The sequence below is a fragment of the Bos indicus genome, chromosome X (assembly GCF_029378745.1).
Source record: "Bos indicus isolate NIAB-ARS_2022 breed Sahiwal x Tharparkar chromosome X, NIAB-ARS_B.indTharparkar_mat_pri_1.0, whole genome shotgun sequence".
Lineage (NCBI taxonomy): Eukaryota > Metazoa > Chordata > Mammalia > Artiodactyla > Bovidae > Bos > Bos indicus.
This window is the reverse complement of record NC_091789.1, coordinates 100239188-100256211: the sequence shown is the minus strand read 5'-3', so window position 1 is coordinate 100256211 and position 17024 is coordinate 100239188. Positions and strand designations below refer to the sequence as shown.

The 17024-nt window shown below is 41.7% G+C and overlaps 1 protein-coding gene across 8 annotated transcripts in view; it reads left to right on the top strand.

Annotated features, from left to right (window-relative positions):
- The window catches only part of PFKFB1 (6-phosphofructo-2-kinase/fructose-2,6-biphosphatase 1), a 102109-nt gene that overhangs the window by 40243 nt on the left and 44842 nt on the right, over positions 1–17024 (top strand). For 7 of the 8 annotated variants that reach the window (XM_019955719.2, XM_019955720.2, XM_019955718.2 and 4 more), the window contains 4 exons: positions 9500–9625; positions 13007–13100; positions 13913–13979; positions 14803–14877. In XM_019955719.2, coding sequence (XP_019811278.1) covers positions 9500–9625; positions 13007–13100; positions 13913–13979; positions 14803–14877 — 362 coding nt within the window. Of the gene's footprint in view, positions 1–9499; positions 9626–12990; positions 13101–13912; positions 13980–14802; positions 14878–17024 lie in introns of all 8 variants that reach the window. The other variant, XM_070784079.1, reaches the window with a different exon arrangement.

The window sequence follows — 17024 nt, the reverse complement described above, 5'->3', positions numbered from 1 at the left end:
GCCTCTATTGAGATAATCATATGATTTTTATCTTTCAATTTGTTAATGTGGTATATCACATTGATTGATTTGTAGATATTGAAGAATCCTTGCATCCCTGGGATAAAGACCACTTGGTCATGGTGTATGATCATTTTAATGTGTTATTGGATTCTGTTTGCTAGAATTTTGTTAAGGATTTTTGTATCTATTTTCATCAGTGATATTAGCCTGTAGTTTCCTTTTTTGTGGCATCTTTGTCTGGTTTCGGTATTACGGTGATGGTGGCTTCATAGAATGAGTTTGACAAGTTATATCCTCTGCAATATTCTGGAAAAGGTTGAGTACTATAGGTGTTAGCTCTTCTCTAAATTTTTGGTAGAATTCAACTGTGAAGCCATCTAGTCCTGGGTTTTTGTTTGAGGAAGATTTCTGATTACAAATTCGATTTCTGTGCTTGTGATGGGTCTGTTAAGATTTTCTATTTCTTCCTGGCTCAGTTTTGGAAAGTTGTACTTTTCTAAGACGTTGTCCATTTCATCCAAGTTGTCCATTTTATTGGTATACAGTTGCTGATCGTAGTCTTTTATGATCCTTTGTATTTCTGTGTAGTCTGTTCTGATTTCTCCATTTTCGTTTCTAATTTTATTGATTTGATTCTTCTCTCTTTGTTTCTTCATGAGTCTGGCTAATGGTTGTCAATTTTATTTATCTTCTCAAGGAATCAGCTTTTAGCTTTGTTGACTTTTGCTATGGTCTCTTTTGTTTCTTTTGCATTTATTTCTGCCCTAATTTTTATGATTTCTTTCCTTCTACTTCCCCTAAGGTTCATTTCTTCCTTTTCTAGTTGCTTTAGGTGTAAAGTTAGGTTATTTATTTGACTTTTCTCTTGTTTCTTGAGGTAAGCTTGTATTGCTATGAACCTTCCCCTCGGCACTGATTTTACTGAATCCCATAGGTTTGGGGTTGTTGTGTTTTCATTTTCATTCTTTTCTATGCATACTTTGATTTCTTTTTATATTTCTTCTGTGGTTTGTTGGTTACTCAGAACTGTGTTGTTTAGCCTCCATATGTTTGTATTTTTAATAGTTTTTTTTTTTTTCCTGCAGTTGACATCTAATGTTACTGCATTATGATCAGAAAAGATGCTTGGGATGATTTCAGTTTTTTTTTTAATTTACCAAGGCTTGATTTGTGGCCCAGGATATGATCTGTCCTGGAGAAGGTTCTGTGTGCACTTGAGAAAAAGGTGAAATTCATTGTTTTGGGGTGAAATGTCCTATAGATATCAATTAGGCCTAACTGGTCCATTGTATCATTTAAAGTTTGTGTTTCCTTGTTAATTTTCTGTTTAGTTGATCTATCCATAGGTGTGAGTGGGGTATTAAAGTCTCCCACTATTATTGTGTCATTGCTAATTTCCCCTTTCATACTTGTTAGCATTTGCCTTACATATTGTGGTGCTCCTATGTTGAGTGCATATATATTTATAATTGTGTTATCTTCTTCTTGGATTGATCCTTTGATCATTATGTAGTGTCCTTCTTTGTCTCTTTTCACAGCCTTTGTTTTAGAGTCTATTTTAATTTAAATTTATTTATTTTAATTAGAGGCTAATTACTTCACAATATTGTATTGGTTTTGCCATACATCAACATGAATCCGCCACAGCTGTACATGTGTTCCCAATCCTGAACCCCCCTCCCCCCTCCAAAAAAAAGAATATGAAAAATTATATATATATATATATATATATATATATATATAAACTGAGTCACTTTGCTATACAGCAGAAATGAACATAACATTGTGAATCAACTATATGTCAATAAAAATTTAAAAAATAATAATAAAGTGTATTTTACTTGATATGAGTATTGCTACTCCAGCTTTCATTTGGTCTCTATTTATGTGGAATATCTTTTTCCTGCCCTTCACTTTCACTCTGTATATGTTCCTTGTTTTGAGGTGGGTCTCTTTTAGACATCAAATATAGGAGTCTTGCTTTTGTATCCATTCAGCCAGTCTTTGTCTTTTGATTGGTGCATTCAACCCACTTAAATTTAAGGTAATTATTGATAAGTATGATCCCGTTGCCATTTACTTTGTTGTTTTTGGTTCGAATTTATACACCTTTTCTATGTTTCCTGTCTAGAGAAGATCCTTTACCATTTGTTGAAGACCTGGTTTGGTGGTGCTGAATTCTCTCAGCTTTTGCTTGTCTGTAAAGCTTTTGATGTCTCCTTCATATTTGAATGAGATCCTCGCTGGGTACAGTAATCTGGGTTATAGGTTTTTCTCTTTCATCACTTTAAGTATGTCCTGCCATTCCCTTCTGGCCTGAAGAGTTTCTATTGAAAGATAAGCTGTTATCCTTATGGGAATCACCTTGTGTGTTATTTGTTGTTTTTCCCTTGTTGCTTTTAATATTTGTTCTTTGTGTTTGATCTTTGTTAATTTGATTAATATGTGTCTTGGGGTGTTTCACCTTGGGTTTATCCTGTTCGGGACTCTGTATTTCTTGGACTTGGGTGGCTATTTCCTTCCCCATATTAGGGAAGTTTTCAACTATTATCTCCTCAAGTATTTTTCATGGCCTTTCTTTTTGTCTTCTTCTTCTGAGACTCCTATGATTCGAATGTTGGGGCATTTGACATTGTCCCAGAGATCTCTGAGGTTGTCCTCATTTCTTTTAATTCTTTCTTTCTTTTTTCCTCTCTGCTTCATTTATTTCTACCATTCTATCTTCTACCTCACTTATCCTATCTTCTGCCTCAGTTATTCTACTATTTGTTCCCTCCAGAGTGTTTTTGATCTCATTTATTGCATTATTCATTATTGATTGACTCTTTTTTATTTCTTCTAGGTCCTTGTTAAACATGTCTTGCATATTCTCAATCCTTGTTTCCAGACTATACATCTGTAACTTCACTTTTTTTTCAAGATTTTGGATCATCTTTACTATCATTATTCTAAATTCTTTTTCAGGTAGACTCCCTATCTCCTCTTCTTTTGTTTGGTTTGGTGGGCATTTACCATGTTCCTCTACCTGATAAATATTCCTCTGCCTTTTCATCTTTTTTAGATTGCTGTGTTTGGGGTGGCCTTTCTCTATGTTGGAGGTTTGTGGTTCCTCTTAATTGTGGAGGTTCCTCCCTTTGGTTGGTTTGGATGAGTGCTTGTCAAGGTTTCCTGGTTAGGGAAGCTTGCATCGGTGTTCTGGTGGGTGGAGTAGGATCTCTTCTCTCTGGAGTGCAATAAAGTGTCCAGTAGTGAGTTTTCAGGTGTCTATGGGTTTGGTGTGACTTTGGGCAGCCTGTATATTAATGCTCAGGGCTATGTTCCTGCGTTGATGGATAATTTGCATGGTATGTCTTGCTCTGGAACTTGTTGCCTTGGGTGGAGCTTGGTCTCCTTCTAGGTATGGAGGCTTTTGGAGGAGCTCTTGTCGATTAACGTTTCCTGGAGTCAGGAGTCTTCTGGTGTTCTCAAGTTTTGGACTTAAGCCTCTTGCCTCTGGTTTTCAGTCTTATTCTTACAGTAGCCTTAAGACTTCTCCATTCATACTGCACTGATGATAAAACATATAGATTTTTGGTGAAAAAAATTCTCCACAGTGAGGGACACCCAGAGAGGTTCACAGAGTTACATGGAGAAGAGAAGAGGGAGGAGGGAGATAGAGGTGACCAGGACGAGAAGAGGGGGAATCAAAAGGGGTGAGAACAAGCTAGCCAGTAATAAATTCTCTAGGTGCTTTCTACAGTCTGGAACAACCAGAGAGGTTCACAGCATTGGGTAGAGAAGAGAAGGGGGAGGGAGGAGATAGAGGTGACCTGGGGGAGAAAATGGAGAGTCAAAAGGGGGAGAGAGTAATCAAGCCAGTAATCACACTCCTAAGTAAAAAAAGAGCACTGAAGATTGGATTCTTAAAGGTACAAAATTAATAACAAATACCAAAAAGCAAAGATTAAAAATCTAGAGTAGAGGTTAGATTCTCAAAAATACAATATTAAAAAAGAAAACAAAATCACATGAATTATAAAAAGTATGTATGAAATTTGCTTTAAAATAGGGCCTTTTTTGCAAGGTAATAGTAGGTTACAAAAATGAAAATTAAAGAAATAACAAAGGACTGAAATTTTATTTTTAATTTAAATGATAACAGTAAAATATATCTAGGAATTTCTCTGGAGCTGTTGTGGGTAGTGTGGGGTAAGCTCAGTTTCAGATAGTTCCTTGTTCCAGATTATGCTTCTTCTTGAGGTCTATAGACCCCTTCCAATGTAGTCAGTGCTAACTACAGGGTTTTAATCTGTTGCACCTGTTACTTCCAAAGCAGTTCCCTCTGTTTATTTTGGTTTCTTCTGTTTGCAAGTCTCTTCAGTGTCTAACTTCCACCTTGGCACAAGGGGACGGAAGTGGTCACTTATTTAGGCCCACTTGTTCAGTCGTGCTGTGGGGAGGGAGGAACACTGCAAACAAATATCACTGGTCTGTGTGGGGAGTGCGTGCAGTGTCTCGGCCACACTGGGTTTGCCCCCACTCACAGCATGTGTGCTTTCCCAGTCTACAATACTCAAGCTCCAGGTTGCTCTGAAGGGGAACTCTCTGAGGTGGGCCCTGGGTTGCGTGCACTTCCCAGGTCTAAGCCGCTCAGGTTCAGGTTCTCGGGTACTCCACAAAGACACAGACTCGGTTGAACCTGTTTTGTGCCCTTCCCAGGTCCGAGCGTCTCAGACAACCAGGTGCTCGGAAAGCACACCCTCCCCAGGTGGGGCAGTGCGTCTTATCACCTCCCCAGTCCCAGCCGTTCATTTTCCTGGGTGCTCAGTGGGAGCACCATCTCAGTTGTGCCATGTGTCTCCTCTGGGGAGCTGATCTCTGGCTGTGACCCTCCTGGAAGATGTCAACCATCCAGGATCTCAGGAAGACTTGATAAGCAACTGGGAGCCTGCTCGCAGTTTGGTAGAGGATGCCATCTTTGGGGCTGAGATTGCCCCTTGCTGGCTCTGGCTGTCTCCTGCCTGCCTCTTTGCCTCCAGTGGAGGATGGGTCAGTCAGCAGCCAGCTAGCTCTCCTCTAGTAGTCACTCAGTCCTTTGTTCTGTGAGCGGGCCTGGCAGTGCCTTAGGTTAGAGCTTTTTGTGGGAAAGTTCTCTCTCTCTCTTTCTTTCTTTCTTTCTTTTTTTTCCCCTCTCTGGCTATCACACAGTTTGGGTTGCTATCTCATGTTAGCTCCCTCAGATTGTCTTTAGGGCATTCAGGCCTGGTCCTTACCTTAAGCAATGCAGCCTGCTCCTCCCTGTTCAGCCCCCACTTGCTGGTGGCAGATGCAAGCATCTAGGCTACTTCTCTGCTGGGAGTTTCAGTTAGGCACATAATCTGTCAGTTTTATTTATTTATTTTTTTACTCCCGGTTATATTGCCCTCTGAGATTCCAAAACTCCCCACAGACCCGCTGGTCCGAGGATTTCCTGGTGTTTGTAAACTTCTCCTCCTTCACGACTTCCTCCCCAGGATGGGTCTCCTTCCCTAACTCTTTTGTCTTTCCTTTTATCTTTTATATTTTGTCCTACCTTTTTTCGAAGACAATGGGCTGCATTTCTGGGTGGCTGATGTCCTGTGCCAGCGTTCAGAATTTGTTCTGTGGAAGTTGCTGAGTGTTCAAAAGATTGTTCAGTGAATTTGTCGGGGAGAAGGTGGTCTCCCTGTCCTATTCCTCTGCCATCTTAGCCAGCTCCAGTATTGAATTTTCTTAGCTTTTGCTTATCTGCTTTGTTCAGTCTGTAAGTCTGACTCTTTGCAACCCCATGAACTGCAGCACACCAGGCTTCCCTGTCCTTTACTATCTCCCAGAATTTGTTCAACCTCATGTCCACTGAGTCAGTGGTGCCATCCAACCATCTCATCTTCTATTGCCCCCTCCTCTCTTGTCCTCAATCTTTCGCAGCATCAGAGTCTTTTCCAGTGAGTAAGCTCTTCGCATCAGGTAGCCAAAGTATTGGATCTTCAGATTCTGCATCAGTCCTTCCAATGAATATTCAGGGTTGATTTTCTTCAGGATTGACTGGTTTGATCTCCCTGCTGTCCAAGGTAATCTCAAAGTCTTCTCTAGCACCACAATTTGAAAGCATTAATTCTTCTGGGCTCAGACTTCTTTATGGTCCAACTCTTATATCCATACATGACTACTGGAAAAACTGTAGTTTTGACTGTATGCACCTTTATCAGCAAAGTGATGTCTCTGCTTTTTAATATGCTGTCTAGGTTTGTCATAGCTTTTGTTAGAGGAGCAAACATCTATTAATTTCATGGCTACAGTCATGATCCACAGAGATTTTGGGAGCCCAAGAAAATGAAATCTGACACTGTATTCCCTTTTCCTCATCTATTTGCCATGAAGTGATGGGACCAGATGCCATATTCTTAGTTTTTTGACTGCTGAATTTTAGCCAGTTTTTTTTCACTCTCCTCATTCACCTTCATCAAGAGTCTCTTTAGTTCCTCTTCACATTCTGCCATTAAAATGGTATCATCTGCATGTCTGAGGTTGTTTCTATTTCTCCTGGAAATCTTGATTCTAGCTTGTGAGTCATCCAGCCCAGCATTTCATATGATGTACTCAACATGCAAGTTAAATAAGCAGAGAGCCAATATAAAGCCTTGACATACTCTTTTCCCAACTTGGAACCAGTCCATTTTTCCTTGTCTGGTTCTAACTGTTGCTTCCTGACTTGCATACAGATTTCTCAAGAGGCAGGTCAGGTGGTCTGCTATTCCCATCTCTTTCAGAATTTCCCACAGTTTATTGTGATCCACACAGTCAAAGGCTTTGGCATAGTCAATAAAGGAGAAATAGATGTTTTTCTGGAACTCTTTTGCATTTTCCATGATCCAGTGGATGTTGGCAATTTGATCTCTCATTCCTCTGCCTTTTCTAAAACCAGCTTGAACATCAGGAAGTTCACGGTTCACATATTGCTGAATCCTGGCTTGGAGAATTTTGAGCATTACTTTACTAGCATGTGAGATGAGTGCAATTGTGCAGTAGTTTGAGCATTCTTTGGCATGGCCTTTCTTTGGGATCGGAATGAAAACTGACCTTTTTCCAGTCCTGTGGCCACTGCTGAGTTTTCCAAATTTACTGGCATATTGAGTGCAACACTTCCACAGCATTGTCTTTCAGGATTTGAAATAGCTCAACTGGAATTCCATCACCTCCACTAGCTTTGTTCATAGTGATGCTTTCTAAGGCCCACTTGACTTCACATTCCAGGATGTCTGGCTCTAGGTCAGTAATCACACCATCATGATTATCTGGGACATGAAGATCTTTTTTGTACAGTTCTTCTGTGTATTCTTGCCACCTCTTCTTAATATCTTCTGCTTCTGTTAGGTCCATACCATTTCTGTCCTTTATCGACCCCATCTTTCAAACTAAAATGGACTGGAATGGGTGAATTAACTCAGATGACCATTCATATCTACTACTGTGGCCAGGAATCCCTCAGAAGAAATGGAATAGCCATCATGGTCAACAGAAGAGTCCAAAATGCAGTACTTGGATACAATCTCAAAAATGACAGAATGATCTCTATTCGTTTCCAAGGCAAATCATTCAATATCACAGCAATCCAAGTCTATGCCCCAACCAGTAATGCTGAAGAAGCTGAAGTTGAACTGTTTTATGAAGACCTATACGACCTTTTAGAGCTAACACCCAAAAAAAGATGTTCTTTTCATTATAGGAGACTGGAATGCAAAAGTAGGAAATCAAGAAACACCTGGAGTAACAGGCAAATTTGGCCTTGGTATACGGAATGAAGCAGGGCAAAGACTAATAGAGTTTTGCCAAGAAAATGCACTGGTCATAGCAAATACCCTCTTCCAACAACACAAGAGAAGACTCTACACATGGACATCACCAGATGGTCAACACCAAAATCAGATTGATTATATTCTTTGCAGCCAAAGATGGAGAAGCTCTATACAGTCAACAAAAACAAGACCAGGAGCTGACTGTGGCTCAGGTCATGAACTCCTTATTACCAAATTCAGACTTAAATTGAGGAAAGTAGGGGAAACCACTAGACCATTCAGGTACGACCTAAATCAAATCCCTTATGATTATACAGTGGAAGTGAGAAATAGATGTAAGGGCCTAGATCTGATAGATAGAGTGCCTGATGAACTATGGAATGAGGTTTGTGACATTGTACAGGAGACAGGGATCAAGACCATCCCAATGGAAAAAAAATGCAAAAAAGCAAAATAGCTGTCTGGGGAGGCCTTACAAATAGCTGTGAAAAGAAGAGAAGCGAAAAGCAAAGGAGAAAAGGAAAGATATAAGCATCTGAATGCAGAATTCCAGAGAATAGCAAGAAGAGATAAGAAAGCCTTCCTCAGTGATCAATGCAAAGAAATAGAGGAAAACAACAGAATGGGAAAGACTAGAGATCTCCTCAAGAAAATCAGAGATACCAAGGGAACATTTCATGCAAAGATGGGCCCGATAAAGGACAGAAATGGTATAGAAGGTCTTAGTTGCTTTTAATTGTCAAGTCTGCCCCCACTCGGGTGGGTTTGGAACAGTGCCTTGTGAAGGTTTCCTGTTGGGAAGCTTTTGTCTGTGTTCTGGTGAGTGGGGCTGGATCTTGACTTTCTGAAGGACAGTGCCATGTCCAATAAAGTGTTCTTGGATTTCAGTGGGCTTGGCATGACTTTGGGTAACCTGTCTGCTAATGGGCATAGTTGAGTTCCTATTTTGCTGAAGTATCTAGCACTGGAGCTTGCTGGCCTTTGAGTGTGTCTTGGTCTTAGTGCTGAGGTGGAGGCTTTGGGGAGAGCTCTCATTGATTAATGTTCCATGGGTTTGGGAGTTCTCTGGTGATACAAAGTCCTGGACTTGAATCTCCCACCTCAAGGATTTGGGCCCAACCACTTACTGTAGCAGGAATATTTCACAGGCCACACAGCATAGAAGACAAAACCCCAAGACTAATAGCAAAACCAACATAAACAGCCCAGAATACTCAAAGAAACTCACACACTCATTCTGAGCAGACTAACTTCCCTTTTTGGAAGTGTAAGGTCTTCTCTCAGTGTTCAGAAGGTATTCTGTAAGAGTTATCCTATATGCAGATGGATTTATAATGCATTTTTTGGGAGGAAGTTGATCTCCCTGTCTAACTCCACCACCTTGAAAGTTCTCAGGAATCTAGCTGTAACTTCTTATGTTTATATGTTATTCAGTAGTATCTGTAAAGATAAGCAAACTCCTGGGCCCTGTTTCTCCCTGCAGATGCCTGCATCTACAGATTTGGGGTTAGCATTTTGCACTGCAATCTCGGTTTGCTCATGAATTCAATGAAGATAAGTTTCAATTTTCTAGGTTTTTTTTTTTTTTTTTCCTTGTTATATAGTGGTTGGAGAGAGGCTCTTTTAAATTTTACATCTCTGTGATGATAACTTAATATCATGTAAATCTGAGGATAAGATTTGAAGCTCTGTTTGTCTTCCAGCATCCATACCACAGTTTACAAATTCCCCCACAATGGTGATCATGGTGGGTTTACCAGCTCGAGGAAAGACCTACATCTCAACAAAGCTCACACGCTATCTCAACTGGATAGGAACACCAACTAAAGGTATGTCTCTGAAACCCTTTGTTCTACAGCCCTCTATAGAACACTGATGGACTATAGAGTAAGGTAGCTAACCTCAAAAGATCAAAGCCACTAGGAATGTCTCAAACCACTATTAACAGTACTAAGACTATTACTAATATTATTACTGCTGCTGCTACTACTACTACTATGACTGCTACTACTATTTCTACTACTGCTACTACTACCTTCATAAATTTTACAATTTCTTAAATACATACTCAGTGCTAAATCTTATGCTAGGGGCTAAGTATAGGAAAATTAATAAGATTAAACATCTGTTTCAGAGGAGATCTATTTTGTAAGACCTCAAAATCACCCTATCAATAACATATTACTCTTATTACCATTTTTATTAATATTACATCAATAATACTATTTTATTAGCATTACCATTTCTTTACAACCTTAAGGTTTCCTTCAGAACGTAGGGATGTATGGAGTCAAGCACGTTGAAACCCCAGCCTGGAGGTCCCCACAAGCTCTTCAGTATAGCAGGGCACTTTAGCTCACCTCTCCAGTCCAGAAAGCGTCCTGTCTCCAAGCCTCTTCTTAGGTCTGTGCCTTGCTTCTCCCCATCCCCAGCCGGAAGTGACCCTGCCTCTTTCCGCCTCCAGAGGGGTCTCCTTCACAGCCTGTCAGCCTCCTCCCACACTCCCTGCTTCCAGCTTTCCTTTCTCCCCATGTGATCTCTTTTCTGCTTACTACCTCTTATTCAGCAATCATTCTCTTGTGTTCTCCTTTTGATTTCTCTATCCCCACCCCGTATCCCCATTCCTATTTGACTCCTCTGTTCTCCCTAGGACCATGCTTCTCTGGGCTCCCACACCAATGCTTTCTACAGCCCCCTCTATGCCAACACTAATTACATAGTGTGTTGTGTGTCTGGGTCTCTCGCCCCAGGAGCTGCTCTGGGGTAAGATATTAGATCTTATTCATTTCTATTGCTCAAGCAGGACAAAATTAAGACATTTAGAGGTTTTAAACACTAAGAGTTAGGGTGCCCCTGCATCATATGTAATTCAGAATAAAAACAGTAAATGTAACAACGTCTACCAATTTTTTTATTTATCCCCTAATGACTATATTAATGCTTTTAATGCATATCCACTTGGCTGAAAACTTTTACTGGGGCTGTGTCTTTACTGGTACACTAAGCAAGTGCTTAGCCTGTCTCTCTTGTGGAATGGAACACTGCCCCCCAGTGCAGAAAAAGTTCTTCTCAGGCATTCATTTGCTCAGTCATTAATTATTTGTTGAGCACAGTTGTGTCAAGGCCCTTGTTGGATGTTGGGCAAAGAAAAACAAGTAAGATAGGACCCCTCCCCTCGAAGAACTCACATCTATTCTTAAGCTCTAAAACACCCACGTGGGAGGGACTAGTATTATCATCATCCCACAGTTGACGAAACTAATGTCCAAGAGTTGACACATCTTGTCTGAAGGCACATGGTCACCATGTGATGGAACACATCACATGTATGTAACATCAACCAAGGTGATGGAACACAAGGTGATGGAACCAAGATACGAACCCACATCTGGTTGATTTCGAAGCCTAACACTCACTGTGTCTGACACTGACACTCACTGTCTGATACTTGGCACTACAGATGGGAAGAGGAGAGAACCCACATTGGCCCTGTACTCCCCTCCATGTTCTTCCTCTCATTTCTCTTGACCATCCCAACACCCCATCTATCTGCCCCCTTCCCTCCCTCTCTCCAGTCTTCTCCTCTCCTTCTCCCATTTCTTCTTTCCCTTCATTTACTTTCTGTTTCTCTCATTCACTGGTGAGTTTCCCATGAATGGGAATGGAGTTTCCTCCATGTGCCAAAACCCATACTATGCACTGGACATCCAAAACTAGATGAGATTCACACCCCGTCCTTGAAGATTTCTCCATTTGGCTGGGGTGCATAAGAATACAACATGTCACTGAAGAATCCCAGAACAGGGTACTGAGGGTCTCACAGAGGAAATCACCACCTGGAAGACAGTGAAATCTTCCATATATGGTATATTTGAGCTGGGTGGGTCCTGTGGGAGGAATAGGACATTGACAGAAGAGAAGGGGAGAAGGAATAGTTCTTGTAGGACTGCAGGCTCTGAGGAGCCTCTGCTGAGTGTAGGGGCACATGTGATGGTGGCAGATGGGTCTCTGCTCCTATGCACCTGCTTCCCATCTGCTCCACTCACACAGAGACCCTCAGAGTCATGTTTCAAACACATAGCTGCCCAAATCTGTAGCTACCAAAGATTCCCTTGACTGGCAGGTTTAAATCCAAGCTCCTTAGCCTACCATTTGTTCAAGGCCCTCCATGATTGGCCTCTGCCAAGCTCACATGCCTCAGTCACAATTGGATGACTCATGTTCTGCATTCTGCCAATGCCACACCCTTGTTCAAAATGTTCCTCTACCTGGAATGTCTTCATTCCCCTCTCCCACACACTATGCCTGCCTATAAAAGATCTGCCTTCTTATAAAGACTGGCACAAATGCTGCTTTCTCCAAAATAAGCTTCTGAGACTACTCTAAGTTTAGTCTTTCCTTCCCCCTTAGTCTTTTGCATGACTCTGTCAGAGCACTTAATAAACTGGGTGAGAGCTCTGTGTTTACTGGTTTATTCTCTGTCCTGCCTTCTGGATGGTGAGCTTCTTGAGGATCCATCATGCAGATCCGATTCATCTCTGAGACCCCAGAACTCATGTCCTGATTTACAAAGTAGACATGAGAAAGTATTTGTTGGATGAATGAATGAAATAGTACATTACCTCTTTGCCTAGTATCCCTTCGTTCCCCCTTTCCCTCCTTCCTCTCTGGTTTTTCACCTCTACAAATGAGCAAGTGTGGCCTAAAAAGTCCAACAAATCTAGGCTCTCTATACTGATGCATAAAATATGATAGCATTGGACTAGGTATCTGAAGGCCAAGTCTAGTTATGCCCCCAGCTTGCTCAATGTTTGACCCTTGGTTTACTCACAGGATCCCAGTTTCTTTATCTTTCCAATGGAGTGGGGCATTAAAAGTTTTGTAGTTTATGATAAAACAGAATAGTGGAAAGATCACCAGCTTTGGAACCAAACAGATCTGTGTTTGAATCCCAGCTCTCCACTTACAATGAGAGTTACTTCCTTTCTCTGAAATTTCATTTTCTCATTTATAAAATGGGAATGGTGATTCCTACTTTTTAGGGTTGTTGTGAGGAGTAAGTGAGCTGGACGCCATAATTTGAGGCTTTGTATACACATTATATAATTAGAAACTCTACCTTCTTTTACCTCTGAGATCCCTCCCAGAAAGGACTTTTATTTTGCCACTGGGATCTTCCCAACCACTTCACCAGGGCTTCCTGCTTTCAGTGTTTAATTTAGGCCAATATCGACGAGAGGCAGTGAGCTACAAGAACTACGAATTCTTTCTTCCCGACAACATGGAGGCCCTACTTATCAGGAAGTGAGTACCTAACATTTTAAAGACCTTTGCTGCCCCCTGGCTGAGGGAGACCTCTATTCAGATAAGAGCGGAGTACAGCAGAGCAATTTGGGTTAGTAAGGAGACTAGTTAAGACAACCCTTACACTATCTTAACCGAAACCTATTTCTGGTCATATCCATCCCCTGCTTAAGAACTTTTAAGAGTTTCCTACTTTTGACAGGACAGAGTGGAAATTTAGCCTAGTATTTAAAATAAGAGTCTCAGTAGTTTGGCCCACTCTGACCTCATCCATTCAACCTCAAGGTGTTTGTCCTCTACAAGGCTCTGAACACTTTCAGAACAGAGCCTGAGTCTCATTTATGGATCTACATCCTCATAATGGAACCCAGCAAAGAGTAATCACTAAACAGATTTTTGCCAAAAATGTAAATACATTTCCATCATGTTACCTGTGTTTGCCCTGTTATATGTGCCAGTAATGCCTTCTACTTCACAGACTATGTATCCAGGCTCTTCTTGGGTTCAAGACCCAATTCAGTTTGAGCACTATTAGTTCAAGGTTTGGAGCCCTTGATAGTATGGCTCGGTCATTAGTCTAATTTTCCTGGGTATGTTATGCCCCTAAGATGTCTACACAGAGCCACTTTCAACTGTGTGACTTCTCTATGCTTTTTATAGTTCTTAAAACATAGAACACAGTTTGTAGATACTCAACAGATGAATAATTTAATGTATGACATATGAGATATAGTGCAAAAGATAATGCAGAATAGAGAGGAACCCAACTTTGATACAGTAGATGTCTCTGTTTCTTTCTTCATCTTTTTCAGGCAGTGTGCCCTAGCAGCCCTGAAAGATGTTCATAGCTATCTCAGCCATGAGGAAGGTCGTGTTGCAGTAAGAAAATTTGCATTTTCTCTTGGGTTTCTGTTGGGATGGAGAAGAGCTAATATATATTGAGTGTTTATTATGTTCTATACGTTATTCTAAGCACTTTGCATGTATTAATGTAATTCCACCCTCCCCCACAAGATAAGTATTTTTTATTATACTCCATTTTATACCCCAGAAAAATGTAGTGCAGAAAGACCAAATAGTTAAATATTTTCCCAAAGGGTAAGCCAGAACTGGAATACAGGTTGTATAGCTCCAGAATCTATACTCCTAACCAATAGAGTCTACCACTCTACCCCCAATAATTCAACAGGACTACACTAGAATTTGACTGCAATACAAACATTTTTTAGTTCTAGAGATTTACCTAAACACCTAGCCAATTTAATCTCATAAACCTCTGATATAGGATTTGGAAATTCTAAAAGGGCTTCAAAGAACTCCAAAGTGATAGGGAGGGAAGAAGCTTCACCTAGGAGTTGAGAAAATCAGTTTCAATTCTGCTTCGTCAGTAAGTCTCAGTGGCCTTGGGTAAAAGAAACCCTTCTTCTAAGTCTCAGCTATTTTACCTGTAAAATGAGACTAATAGAATTCCACAATTTTCCTCTGGCCTTTTTATGCCTACAGAGTCGGCTACATTTCTGGGCAGACAGCAAGGCCTCAACGAGTGCTTGAGAAATTGATATAAGTCGTTTAAAATCCTTCAAAACCCTGGTCAAGTTTTATCTCCTCCTTGAAATCATTTGCTTAGCATAGGGATGGTCAAAGAGTAGGCATTCTATCAGAACTAGATTTAAAGCAAACCAATCTCATCATGTGCCTCTAGGTTTTTGATGCCACCAACACTACCAGAGAACGACGGTCACTGATTCTGCAGTTTGCTAAAGAACATGGTTACAAGGTAGAGTAACTCTTCAACTCTTATCTAGACCCTACTCATCTATGAGCAAACCCCAAAGAAAGCCAAACCAGGGGACAAAGATGCCAAATCAGCTACCATAGGCTCAGCATTTTAATTGAGTTATATGGCTTTCCATATCACAGTTAGAAACAGAAAAACAGAACAGGAAAGAAGGGATGCCACATAAGGCAATGGAAGATAATTACTGAGAAGCTGACACTGTTGGATGGGTATGAGGAAGGAGGAGATGGAATTACTACAATTTAGGGCAAATCTGCCTCATAAAACTCAGAATCCTAAAACCACCACTGTATGAAATTACGTTGTCAGAAATGCCTCTAAGGGGGCAGTCCTAAGATGGCAGAGGAATAGGACAGGGAGACCACTTTCTCCCCCACAAATTCATCAAAAGAACATTTGAACACTGAGTAAATTCCACAAAACAACTTCTGAATGCCAGCAGAGGACATCAGGCACCCAGAAAAGCAGCCCATTGTCTTCAAAAGGAGGTAGGAAAAAATATAAAAGACAAAAAGAGAGACAAAAGAGGTAGGGATGGAGCTCTGTCCTGGGAAGGGAGTCTTAAAAAAGAGAGAAGTTTCCAAACACCAGGGAACAATCTCACTGCTGAGTCTGTGCTGAGCCTTGGAACCACAGAGGGCAACATAATTGGGAGGAAAAACAAATAAAGAATTTAAACCCACAGATTACATGCCCAAGGGTAACTCCCCCAGCGGAGAAGCAGCGCAGATGCCTGCATCCGCCATTAGCAAGCGGGGACTGTGCAGGGAGGTGTGGGCTGCATTGCTTAGAGTAAGGACCAGGCCCAAATGCCTCAAGGGCAATCTGAGGGAACTAACTTGGGCTAGCAAACCAGACTGTGGGATACTTACCACGCAAAAAGCCCTAACCTAAGACACCGGCAGGCCCGCTCACAGAACAAAGGACTGAGCAGAGCTAGCTGGCTGCAGGCAGGCCCATCCCCCTCCAGAGACAGGCAGGAGAGGGCAGCCAGAGTTGGAAGGGGGAAATCTTGGCCCCAGAGAGGCATCATCTACCAAACTGCAAGCAGGCTTCATTGCTAACTAAGACTTCTTGGGATTCTGGATGGTCAACATCCGCCTGAGAAGGTGTGCCAGTTGTACACCCAGAAAACCGAGCAGCAGGGACGAGGGAGGCAATAAGTCGCAGTGACCATGCTCGCCAAACACCTGGTCACCTGAGCTGCTTGGACCTGGAAAGGGCACAAAATGCAGGCCTAACTAAATCTGCACCTCTGAGAAGTACCCAAGTAACTGAACCTGAGTGGCTTAGAACTGGGAAGGGCATACAACCCAGGGCCGGTGTCAGACAGTTCCCGGCAGAGCAACCTAGAGCCTAAGCAGTGTAGACAGGGAAAGCACACACATCGTGAGCAGGGGCAAACCCAGTGTAGCCAAGACACTGCAAGCACATGCCAGTGTTAATTGTTTGCAGCGTCACTCCTTCCCCACAGCACGACTGAACAAGTGAGCCTAAAAGAGTGTCCACCACTGCCCCTTTGTGTCAGGGTGGAAATTAGACACTGAAGAGACCAGCGAACAGAAGAAGCTAAAACAGAGGGAACCTCCTTGGAAGTGACAGGTGCAATAGATTAAAACCCTGTAATTAGTACCGACTATATAGGAAGGGTAGAGAAGGCAATGGCACCCCACTCCAGTACTCTTGCCTGGAAAATCCCATGGATGGAGAAGCCTAGTAGGCTGCAGTCCATGGGGTCGCTGGGAGTTGGACATGACTGAGCGACTTCACTTTCACTTTTCACTTTTATGCATTGGAGAAGGAAATGGCAACCCACTCCAGTGTTCTTGCCTGGAGAGTCCCAGGGACGGCGGAGTCTGGTGGGCTACCCTCTATGGCGTCTCATAGGGTCGGACGTGACTGAAGCGACTTAGCAGCATCAGCAGCATATAGGAAGGGACCTATAGATCTTGAGAAATATAAGCCGGATCAAGGAACTATCTGAAACTGAACTGACCCCACACTGCCCACAACAACACCAGAGAAAGTCCTAGATACATTTTTACTATTTTCACTATCATTCTTTAATTAAATTTTTTTTATTTTTAAGTCCTCTATTACTCCTTTAATTTTCATTTTTATACTAT